Below are 12,535 nucleotides of genomic sequence, written 5' to 3' on the forward strand. Positions count from 1 at the left end.
CCAAAACTTCAGATGCCACACAATACACATGATATAGATAGCAAATTTGTACTTTCATGTATCAACTGATTTAAAATTGTCTTGTTTTTGTGACTGATTTAGTGCCTTAAAACAAAAATCTATTTTTTTGAAACAAAATAATGATGCAATAATTAAAACTAGCAAGAATATTCAGTTATACATGTATGTTCAAAGAAATATGTGTAAATCTTTTAAAGATGTGAAATTTTCTAGCACATTATTAGCAGACAATGTCATTATACAACTAAAACTGTATAAGCCGGATTCTATTATGTCCTTGTACATTATCCAAATTGCACCTACCGTAATATCAACTAAATAGATGTTATCCGGAACTCAGCAAATGTTGTTTTTTTTAAGCTAATCTCCCAATACAAACAAACTTTTAGCGTTATAGCTTCAAGATGCACTACTGGTCACAATAGAAAAGCCAACCTGTTTTGCTTATTTTTGAAGCTGTAACAGTAAAAGTTTGTTTGCACCTACTGGTTAGTTGGGAAAATCCCAAATATTCATAATTCCAGAGTTAGTCTGTTAAAGTTGTTTTTTCTCAAAGTTCACTGTCTCACAGTGTAATCAATCTTCGGCACAAACTTGTATGTTAATATCACCACTCTGTCTCAGATCCATGGCAAAAAATCCTCAAATATTGTACTGTGCTTGAGGTTTTAGAATGTTAAAAGTTCAAATTTACTAATAAATTGGTGTTTACTGGGGTAATTATCCTGTATTGTATGTAGAACATGGCAACAAAATTATTATCATTATATTAACTTTAAAAAAAATAAATAAAAAAAATAACAGATTTTATTCAGTTATGCTTGGTAATGTTATGTAACCTGGTATCTCCATCTTAAAGAATCAGTATTTTACCTTTTGTTTCACCTAGCAGTGCTAGGTCTATGCAATGGTTTTGTTTTAGCACCAAAATAGTGAGGGGATATGTCGCAACATCTAATTCAAGGATTGATATTCTAGAAGTCAGGTCCCCGGCATTCCCCAGTATTGGGGGAGGCAGGGGTTACATTTACCTATACGAAGTTTATTACTGGAAAAAAAAAAGAAAAACTAATAAATTTCATATTACTACAGCTTTGATATTTTCTGCTAATTCTTACAATACATCAATCACGTTCTTCAACAAAACAAACTATAATAGTGCACTTCACTTCAATGCACGACAGTTCATGTAAATGTCAACAAAATACATGATAATATATTAAACTTTACTTGATGATTTTTGTAGGATATTACTAGCACTTAAGGATGGAAATATTAATTCAAAGATCTAGAATTTTTATATTGAGCAAACAATGAAAGATCTGCACATCAGCATGGACATACAAGCTGTCCCCACTCTATTCTAGTAGCACAGACATGATTGTAATCATTGCAGCTAGCATTGAGAGAGAACATTTACTACCCAGTAAATCAGTTAATGACAAAAAACTTCAGTATTCAATAAACACAAGTTCATCAAGGTATATCTAACATTGTAATCAAGTTTTGGTTTCCATAATATACAATATGTGAGCTAATGGAAGATCAGTGTTTGTATTTAAGTGCCAAAATTCATTAAAAGGACTCCACTGTTTTTTTTTTACATGAAATAAAAATTTTCGGGATGTTACATTTGATGTAAATCTAGACAAATAACCTACAAACATAATTTTTCATCATTTGCTCACTCCATTTGCAAGAAAAATATTCTACTTGTGAAAAATGACCCAAAATTGAAATGCGACCTCAGTGGAATTCTTTTAAATATTCATAAGCAATTTGTCTTCCTCCATCAGTTATAGCAGTTGAAACACCATCATTACAACCCTTACACTGTTAGTGCAAGTCCCATCACTTCTTAAAGGAAATATGGAAATAAATAATAACACATTAGTAGATATTCATTATAAAACATTTTAATATAATTTTCTTGTCAAAAACATTGAGAAGAACTAATATTTTTTTTATTTTCTTCAAAATCATAGACAGAATACCACATGAAAAATAACAATAAGAAAACAACATAGTTCTATTTTTGAAACTTAATATTATATAATTATTTTATGTAACATAATACTAATATTATGTAAACGAAAGAGTTACATCTGGAAGAATGTGTTTGTAGAATAACAGCGGAAACAAAATTGGAAAACAATAAGTAAGTACCAAAATGTCAAGAACAAATTTCATCAAATTGAAAATAAAGAACGAGTATTAACAAGAAATGAGATCAATGATATCAGCAAAAGCTCTCAAAAAATGGCATTTGCTTTACACATATAGAATTGTTCATCATGCAAAAACATACATGTATAACAAAATAGTTAGTAGATCTTAGAAAATGTTTTGTTTGTAAACACATCTTCACTGCTTGAACATTGTTGACACAGCCAGGAACATAGTACATTAAAATGTTAACTAACAACCAAGAATTTTTGTTTTGTATTATTTTTTTTAACAATTAAACTCTAATTAAAGTTTATATCTCAGCTGATTCATTAATGACTTGTACACTCCAATCAAATGCATTCTGGAACATTTTCATCCACGGTGATACATCAAGAGACTGTCTATGTTCTACAGGCATCCAGGGGCATTGCCAGGGCAGAAAACACCGCTCCGGGTGAGGCATAATGGCCAGGTGGCGGCCATCTTCTGAACAAAGGGCAGCAACTCCATCAGGAGAACCATTTGGGTTAAAAGGATAGTTTGTAGTAGCCTCCCCTTCATCATTTACATATCTTACTGGAATCAATTTGTTTGTCTTCAGGTTCTCATAAATTGTGTTATTTTTGAAAACCATTTTACCTGAAAATGTATGGATATCATAAATTTTCAAAAATGTAATTTCTTAAAAAAATATCTACAATAGAAAGCCTGTCACTATGACAACTTTCAATTTCTCTAATTGATCTATTCATTTTTGATATTAAGAAAACATCAAGTCCACTTTTACAGCAGCCTTCAGCTTTAATATTCTGTTGGATCAACAATTCAGTGTTGTTTCAAACTAAGTATTTTGGAAAAGTGCATCATATCATTGTTAAGCCTTCTTTAAAAACAGTGTCCTGAGAGCTATTTATAACTTGTCAGTGATGTTCGTTTTTAAAAATAGAAGATTGAGAATCGACCACTTTACTTATTTGAATATAGAGAGCGGACTGGTAGATTAGAGTTATCAAGGAGTTTCATTATTGTTTATTTATCATATTATAGGCAGATTTCATTTTTCACCTTAATTCCTGATTTGCCAATTATATGAAATGATTTATTTTTAACCTATAGAAAATCTGAAGGCCGCTTTATTAAGATTAGCATAAATCATCATTTCAAATTCATGATATTAATCTCATTTTCAATTTTATATTTTAGTTCAGCTATTGCATTCACATTTTATATACAATGTATAGCTTTTGTACAGTCCCTTTAAAAGGGACATAACTGTGTCAAAATTCATGACAAGAGTTATATACTGTCTACGATTAGAGTTGATGGTCACAAACACGTAGTTTTCTTTCCCTGAAGATTGAAGGTAATTTGTCATTGAGATGGGTGAAAAGTGGGAATGTACGAAAAATTTAGTATGGGACATGACACTAAGGCACAGGTGAAGACAATAGTTCTTAGTCTTTGAACAGTCAAGTTAACAAAATTTCTATACTTTCATCAAATGTTGTTTGATGGAGTTTTATCATAAGTGTAGAAGTTGTGAATTACCTTCTCCATGAGCACTCCACATACCAAAGACCGTCTCCTCCATTCCACGCAACATTATAGATGGACTATCGTATATCTTTACAGTGACAAATCTACACTCAAATCTCTCTGACTCATTGTGATCAAGAAACAATCCTTGACTTGTACTGCCAGTGTTTCCTGGAAAAATAATGATGAAGCAATTTCCTAGAAGGAATGGAACTGCTAATGTTTATCAAGAAAGGTGTTTAATAAATTTGGTAAAGAGCGTGCATATCAAATATATTCTCAATAACAAAATGTTCGTCAACAATGGCAATCAGTCCAAAAGCATTGATTTTGGTATTACATTTACACAATTTAAGTTCCTTTTTTTTTCTAAAAGAACTTGTTTTCAATACAAAACTACATTGTTCACGTATCATATAGACCATTATGTGGGGAAACCCAGCCTAATATATCATATATACCATTATTTATTTCATATATACCATTATCTGGTGATACCTAGCCTAATATAATTATCATAAATACCATTATCTTGGATACCCAGTCTGAATTATCATATATACCATTATCTATATCATATATACCCTTAACTGGGGATACCCAGCCTAATATATCATAAATATCATTAACTTGGGATACCCAACCTAACATATCATATATACCATTATCTGGGGATACCCAGCCCAATAATCCCATCAGCTGGCATCCATTACAAACACCGAAGCTAAAAGTATCTTCCCGCTGTCTGAATGCTGCAAACTGATCTCTGATACTTGGATTGAACAAAGCTGTAGCTGCCCAACCTAAATATAACACAGAAATATATCAGTAAAATATGAATATTCAAAGTTGTGTTGAAGTTTTAAACTGACTTGTCCATTAAAAAGTTATGAAGGTATGAAATGAAGCACTGAACTACAAGAATGCAAAGAATGTCATAAACTAAGTCTGATAGATGTAATTGTTAAAGGAGTTCCACTATAGTCAAAAAGCCTAAAAGACATAAAATTTGAAATTTTTACAGGTATATATATCAATTGAAGCGCTTCGAATCGAAAAATAAAGATATACATATACTCATGTTAATTATTTTTGAGTAATTTTGCACAATAAAAATTTTTATACAGGAAAGATCAGAGTAAAGGAATATCTAAAAATTTGCATAAAAGTTACTGGATCAGACCTTCATCAAATGGTACCCAAATCTCGGAAAAATATTTCCAGTCCAGTTACGTCAAAAAAACTCATTAAACACTTTAAACGCTGGATCATAAAAATTTCTGATGATCTGATGATAAGCAAACAAATGTTGACTTGTTCATCTTTGTATACATTGTATTGCTAAAATATTAATCAGGAAGAAAATCCTACTCTCTTATTTTTTTCTGACATTTTATTGCAAGAATTTTCCTACATCCATATATATTTTATCTAAATCCTCAACTTGGCGGAAAAATTACAATTCCAGGATGAATTATCATAAATCTATTGCTCTGCTTTTTGCAACTGTGAATAAAAGACTATGCTTCTGTGAAACATATTTCAAAGGCAATATCATGATGTTGACTAACTGATTGACAAACAGACTGACCGGCAAGCTGACTCCTATATACTCCCCAAAATTTCGTTTGTAGGGGTATGATCACTGGTACGACATTTGCATATATTAATAAAATATAGTCAACACAGCAGTAGAATATCTGAACTATAAAACATATCTAGATCCATTTCATTTGAGATGGACATGCCAGATTCAGTGTTTCAAATTTACTATGTAAGAGTAGAGCTGTCATTGATATCAAGAATATATCGATATCGGATGACAAATATCAAATGATACATCAATATATAGATAATTACCATAATTACTTATCTGTCATTCACTTTCATACCTGTTTAAATGATTTCAGTAAAATTCATGTTCTGTTCAGTGTCTTTATAGATGGCAATTGCATGATTTTTTTTTCCTAACCATTTATTTTGTCATAATTGTTATGAAATATTTCCATTATGTAACAACAACATAGTGTTAGACATGGACACCTGCTTCTGTATATTTTTAGGGTGAATTTTCATAATTTCTAGACATTAAGTTTATTGGTCAAAATTATCTATTTTTATAAATGTGAACTGATTAATGATCATTAACAAATATATCAACAATTTAATGATATTGTTTATATCGATGGCAGCTCTACATAAGATGTTAAAAAATACATGTATGTATAAATATAAAAGAGACAAACATGTTTTGAATGATATGAAATGTATAAAAAGTTTCCTGTTTTTGTAATTGGTATGAAATCAGGATACCTTTAGCAGAACCAAGAACATCTGCATAGCTAAAACCTCCAACAAAAGCAACACCATGGAAACGGTCCAATGTAATACTACCAGAGCACAGGTCTTGCATGTTCACGTCCCAAACCTCAAACCCTCCCATCTTTAGTGCAGCCGCCATCTCCCTGTCACTGTTGCTACCTTCTTCACGAAGTACCGCCACACGGGGACACTTCTTGCCTGCAAAACCTAATAGTGTCAAGTCATTCTGTCATAATTGCCTAAAATTAAATTCTAGGACTTTAAATTTGTCAGAACAAATAAGTCTTTACAATTATGTAAGAAAAAATTAATACACTTCTGTGAATAAGGATTGTAGATCTTACCATTTACCTATTGCATTTATGAACAGTAATTGCCAATCTTTGAATTTGGTATAGGCAATTCAAAGATTAAGAGATTTCAGAATCAAATTACAACAAGAGCACTTGAGGCAGAGTTAACATTTGTCTGCCAAAGGGCCTCCACTGAGTTTTTTTTGACAGGACAGGATGTGAAATATTTTTCTTGATATGTGTACCACCATATGAAGGTCAGGACATTAACTTCTGTGAAAATTTTAAGGTAAATTCCTTATCCTGTTTTTCCAAAATATCCAAAAAATGAAGTGTTGCAATGTTTCTCACACTAATGCAGTTAAGAATCACACAAAATTTTGCGTGTATTTTAGGGAGAAAATTTATAGGTATATAATAATGACCGATATTAAAGTGTTTGCATGAGTCCATCACCCTGTAATAATAGAAGCTCAACCTTTTTCTTCAAAACAGATGAATATTCAGACTTTAGCAAAGGCTAATCACTGGAGGTTCAACAGGTTTAATGCTAAAATATTTATTGAAAATAAGAAATTAAAAAAAAAAATCTTGTCTTTTTATCATTGACAACTTCTGTGGACTGGTATAAAAATGTGTGAATGTCGATATAAACCCATTCTTAACATTCCTTTCCCAATCACTTTCTTATTAAGGTCAAAAAAAAAAACATTGCTTTGTTTAACATTATTGAAGGCAGTTCAAGTCCAGATTAACAAACGTCATACAACATAACATGAGTTAGCTAAAGAGACATCAGCGAACAGGTTTTATAGTACAGCTAGATCTACTGTCACACAATGTCAAAATAAAAGCGACATATAAAGTTATGAAAGCCAAAACTAAACATGAGTATTAGAATTCAGACAAACTCATGAACCTTTTCTTTTATCTTACAAAATATTATAAAAATTATAATAGACAATGTACATGCTTATTGATCAATGAACAAATTTTGGACCGAAAAATTACCCTGAAGCTTAAGGTACATTAATGTATATTCTAATTTTTGACTGAGTCACTAAACAAGCCCCTTTAAAAAAGGAATTACAATTTTCTTACATGTACTGCAGGTTTGAAACAAGACTACTGGTAAAACTGATGAATGCCCTACTAAAATGCCAATTTCTTCAAGCTGAATACACTGCTCTTCTTTCAAGATAAAACAATGACCTTATCAACTTGACGCACATATAAAGTGGCCCATGTCAAACTTATATAAGATCTTTAATCAATAAAATTTTAATGTAGGTGCTGTAAGAAACTGCAAGTAGGACAAAGGAAAACATGAAGGACGGAAAAGTTTGCATAACATAAAAAATACTACCAATATCTCGTACAATGTCAGATTTGTTTGTAGAATTGTCTTTAAAGTTTGTTCCATATAGGGACATAAAAGAAAAGCATTTTGTGGTATAATGGTTAGATGGGCATATTTAGCACTTTCACTGACATGTATGAATTCCAGACTGTGTCTATAAGCTTATAGCTTGCTACAAAATTGAACTAAATAAAACTTCTGCATGAAATAGTTACATGAATTAAAAATTAAAAACTATGGAAAGTTGACTGGCAGTGGTCGCTAAAGGACTAAACAAACCATGTAACTATTTCAGATATGTAGCATACTTCAAAAGACATGAGATTTTATAAATTCCACAAATTTTTTTGCTAAAGAGAAACTCTAATGATCAAATTTATTATCTCAAAGGCTATTTTCCACAAGTTAAAAGGAAACTTATCCAATTGTGAAGTGAAAGAAAAGTTCCCAATCAATTTTATCTATTTCAATATTGCCCTTTTTATACTTAAAATTTAGATGTGTTGTTCTTCCTCCTTTATTTACTTAAATGTAGTTGAAAAATTTAGAAATGAAAAAGAATTTTTTAATAATATTAAATTGTATACCCAGAAATAAATGCAAGGATTGCTGTATACTAGTGTTTTTTTTATTTCTAGTTTTTGTTTTACCAAACATTCCAGTGACACAAGTCATGATATATTTATCCAAATTAGAAAACTCTATGTAAACTGTCTACAGTAAATTTAGATGGGCAACTTTAATAATTTTATGTTATTTTTAGATATGGTAATTTAAAAATTCAAACCTTAACTTAAAGAGACTCAAATGAGTATATTTTGACATGAAGGGATTGTTAATAATTTTTCAGATTAATGTTAAATTTGATTAAGGCTTGAATAAGTAACTTGTTTGCAAAATTTCATATCATTCCCTTCCTCTGTTTTTTCCAGGATAATTATTATACTTGTACACCGATTTTCACTTAAACGAGGCTAAGAATGGCACAAAAAATATCAACACTAAATTCATTTCCAAGTGTACATTTTAATTATCTTCTGCAAATCTTTCTGATGAAAGTGCCCCAGCAGATCTATGTAAGAAACTCAAAATTTATGGGTTTTTTTTATGTTTCTAGTTTTTGGACTTCAGAAGAGTTCCTTTAACCTCCTGTAACCTAGTGATTAGCCTTTAAGCCACTAGTCTGCACATCATTAAAGTATGACCAAGCTCTATACTACTGAAACACGTTGCTCAATTTTCATATTTTGATAATGAAATCCCTTACACTTGAAATGGACTGTTCCAAATTCAAAGCTGGTCAAATTCAACACACACATTCAGGAGGTTCAGGGTTTAAGCCATTTCAAATTTCAAACTATGCTCACAATGTTCACCCTATATAATCTCTAGGAATAAACTGTGTACATGTCAAAACATTGAACTAAGATGGTATGAAACAAACAAAATGATTACATAAAAAGTGCTAACATTCAGTCATTAACACAATTTTTTATTTGCGTAAAACATTATTAACACAATAAATGATGAATCATACTCATAAATTAATATATCAGTTTACAAGTTAGAAAACTGAGAAAATTTTAATATTGAATTTCATCCTGAACTATTCACTTGCTAAAATTGATTAACAGTTCCTAATTTTCTATAGACCAAGGCTATGATATTCTTGAAGGATTTAATAAAGGTCACTTAGTAAACAAGGAATAAAATTGCTGTTGGTTAAACAAAGATCATAAAATCACTTTATGTGGAATGTATCTGAGAAACACTTTAATATCTCTGCTTTAATATAAAATCTTAAACATGTAATATACTTGAGGTAGTAGAGGACAAAGAGAAACCACACGTCACCACCTAATAGGTTAAAATACTTTATTATAGTCTACTAGTTTCGATCAAACATGATCTTCATCAGGACATAATATACTTGTGCATTTGTCACAGAGTAAAAAAAACACAACAACCTACAGGCTTCGTTTGTTGATTGAGTTTTATGTCACAGCAACACAGTACAGGTCATTATGGCAACGTTCTAGCTTTACTGGTGGAGGAAAACCTCAGGTGCCCTTCCATGCATTATTTCAGGCACAAATTGGCATCTAAGTAGAACCACCGACTTTCTGTAAGCTGCAAGTCAGACCATGACTCTAACACAAGACCTTCATAATGTTGTTTTGCAGCAAAACAAACTGAGCTATATGGCAGCTTACATTTTCTTCCCTAATGTGACAGATGGACAAACACTTTTGCCAGTATGTTTATGTAACATTAAACCTTTAAGTACTATTGACTGCTGACAATGACAAACCATCCCCACCAATATACCATCAGGCCAGCCTGCAAACTAATACAACCTGACCAGATATCATCTGCTCAATTTGAAATTCCTAAAACTCCAAATTCAAAGAAGTGCTTATCCATTATATATCTTTTCCATTTTATATCCTTTTCAGGGTGTTAGGGCTTTATATAACAGTATTAAATCATTCCTCAAGCCTCAGAAATTCAAGTATGCTGAAACTTTGTATTAGATAAAGTAATATCTAAGTTTCCACTGAAAAAGCTTAATCTATATCCAAAACACAAACAAATTGCTATCTAAAATTATTGTTTAAAATTTTGCATCACCACTTAAGGGGAGCACTGGCTCAGTGTTTAAGGTGTCTCCCTTTCAAGCCAGGGTTTATTGGTTCGAGATGTACTGCAGTCACAGTACTGGTAAGTTTTTGAGTGGTTCTAAAAGGCTAAAAGATTGGATCACAATCCAGCTTTTATTTTCATTTTAACAGCCAGAACTGTTTTAACAAAAGTGACATGAAGTCTGTTTTAACCTTTATAGCCTCTAAAATCCTCAAAGAGCATTGGTAATTAAAATAATATTAAATCAATCCTTGTATTTAATTTAGTCAGCTGAAAAGACGTAATCAATGCAATGTGCAATGCCACATAACCCTTACCACACTAAATATCATAAGTGGGCATGGCCATCTTGCAATCGGGACAAAACCATTCATCATTTTTAGGGAATGTTTCATAATAAGTGTTGACTAAAGAGTGAACAGTGCAGACCATGATAAGTCAGCAGGGAAATGCCCACTCTTGGTCTGCACAGGTCACATGGGAATATTCAGAGGCAACCATCAGACTAAAGTTTAAATCCCTTGATCACAGTTTACGACATTTTACAATCGTCAATAGAAAATTATAATTATGGCATAATAAGAATCAGAAAAGGGAATAAGAAGTCTTATACCATAGAGTCTGGGCCACCTTTCAGAGAGTGGCCAATCAAATTGCAAGAAATATTCTCTGCAGTGAATGCCTCAGCCACATACTGAGCATCTGCTTCTTTAACTTCCAAAACTAATCCAAGTTCTTCATGGAACAGAGCTTCTATAAAACTTCCATCTGTAAAATAATGTCATAAGAAAACTTACACAAAACATGGATCATACAAAATTCTTACTTGAAAATTCAAGGGATTTAAAAGGATTTGCAAAGCCAAGGTTAATGAAAAATTGATCCACATTATACATTTAAATATCTTCCAATTCAAAATTGGCCGGGTAAAAAATTTTCCTATTAAAAAATTTCTGACCACAATTATTCTTAGCATAGTTCAAAATTCCTACTATGTTTAAATTCTCAAAGGTAAATTACTTTTCGTGCAATCAAAACAGGAATTCATTCATTATCTCTTTGTCAGAAAAGATACTAAGACACACCTTACACCTACATAAATTTGCTATCTTAATGAAAGTGTTGAAAGTATTAAGTGGTGGAAGGAAATAATATAGCAATCATATTTGCACATATCATTTCTCATATTTTTTGTCCACAATGATACTAAGCCATATGAATATGGTAAAGTCAAAGTTTCAAGCAAAGTCTGTTGCCAAAAAACACATCATTTTCTAGATGTCAAGATAAATGATAATAATAGCCGTATCATGACAAAACCAACATAATGGGTTTGTGACCAGCATGGATCCAGACCAGCCTGCGCCTCTGCGCAGTCTGATCAGGATCCATGCTGTTCGCTTACAAACCCTATAACAAGTAGAGAAACTGATAGCGAACAGCATGGATCCTGATCAGACTGCGTGGATGCGCAGGCTGGTCTGGATCCTTACTGGTAGCAAACCCACTATGTTGGTTTTGTCGTGACACGGCTCATATATAATAATAGGACACATCTCTGTCAAGGCTACAATTCTCAGGCAATCATGTATCTAGTATTCTTTCATAAACATGCATCATTTGAGGTAAATCTTTCATAAAAAATTAAATCTTGATGCTGCAGACAAATGATGAAACATTTTTATGTAAAAAAAAACATAAAGTCAAGCTAAGTTTGGAAGAAAAAAAAACACACAAAAAATCTTACATTCAAATGACATATCAATGTCAAGGCCACAGTTTCCAGCAAATGCCATCTCTAGTATACATGTTATCAATCCACCATCACTTATATCATGACCAGATACAATCTTTCTCTCTGAAAACATACAAAGCATTGTCAAAATACCATCTACTACTTTACTATCATTATAACATATATATCTCACAAAACTACATGTACAACACACAAAAAAAACAGAATTGACTACATACAGTCAGAATTGAGCTATACTTTTGTCAATTGTGGAGATGAAAAAAAACGAAACTTAGAAAACACCTTATTTCAATCGAGCACTATTATTTGTTTGAATATCAGTTGCATTAATGGATGTTCTGTTATTCTGCCCTGACAGAGCTAAAATCAAAATATTACACACTTTAAATGGCATTTACATCATTACAGTGATTTTTTTGTTGTTGATTTTGACCC

General features: G+C 31.6%; 1 protein-coding gene across 1 annotated transcript in view; it reads right to left on the reverse strand.

The window, feature by feature from the left end:
- Positions 1 to 1,992: 1,992 nt before the first annotated feature.
- The window catches only part of LOC132735701 (phosphoribosylformylglycinamidine synthase-like), a 52,124-nt gene continuing 41,581 nt past the window's right edge, over positions 1,993 to 12,535 (reverse strand). Inside the window, exons 18-23 of the mRNA XM_060722682.1 lie at positions 12,092 to 12,202; positions 10,958 to 11,112; positions 6,040 to 6,274; positions 4,389 to 4,529; positions 3,739 to 3,897; positions 1,993 to 2,829 (exon numbers count right to left, since the gene is read on the reverse strand). Coding sequence (XP_060578665.1) covers positions 2,501 to 2,829; positions 3,739 to 3,897; positions 4,389 to 4,529; positions 6,040 to 6,274; positions 10,958 to 11,112; positions 12,092 to 12,202 — 1,130 coding nt within the window. The 3' untranslated portion in view covers positions 1,993 to 2,500. The remainder of the gene's footprint in view (positions 2,830 to 3,738; positions 3,898 to 4,388; positions 4,530 to 6,039; positions 6,275 to 10,957; positions 11,113 to 12,091; positions 12,203 to 12,535) is intronic.

This window comes from Ruditapes philippinarum, unplaced genomic scaffold (genome assembly GCF_026571515.1).
Source record: "Ruditapes philippinarum isolate M1 unplaced genomic scaffold, ASM2657151v2 ctg2234_1_1_1_1, whole genome shotgun sequence".
NCBI classification, from domain to species: Eukaryota; Metazoa; Mollusca; class Bivalvia; order Venerida; family Veneridae; genus Ruditapes; species Ruditapes philippinarum.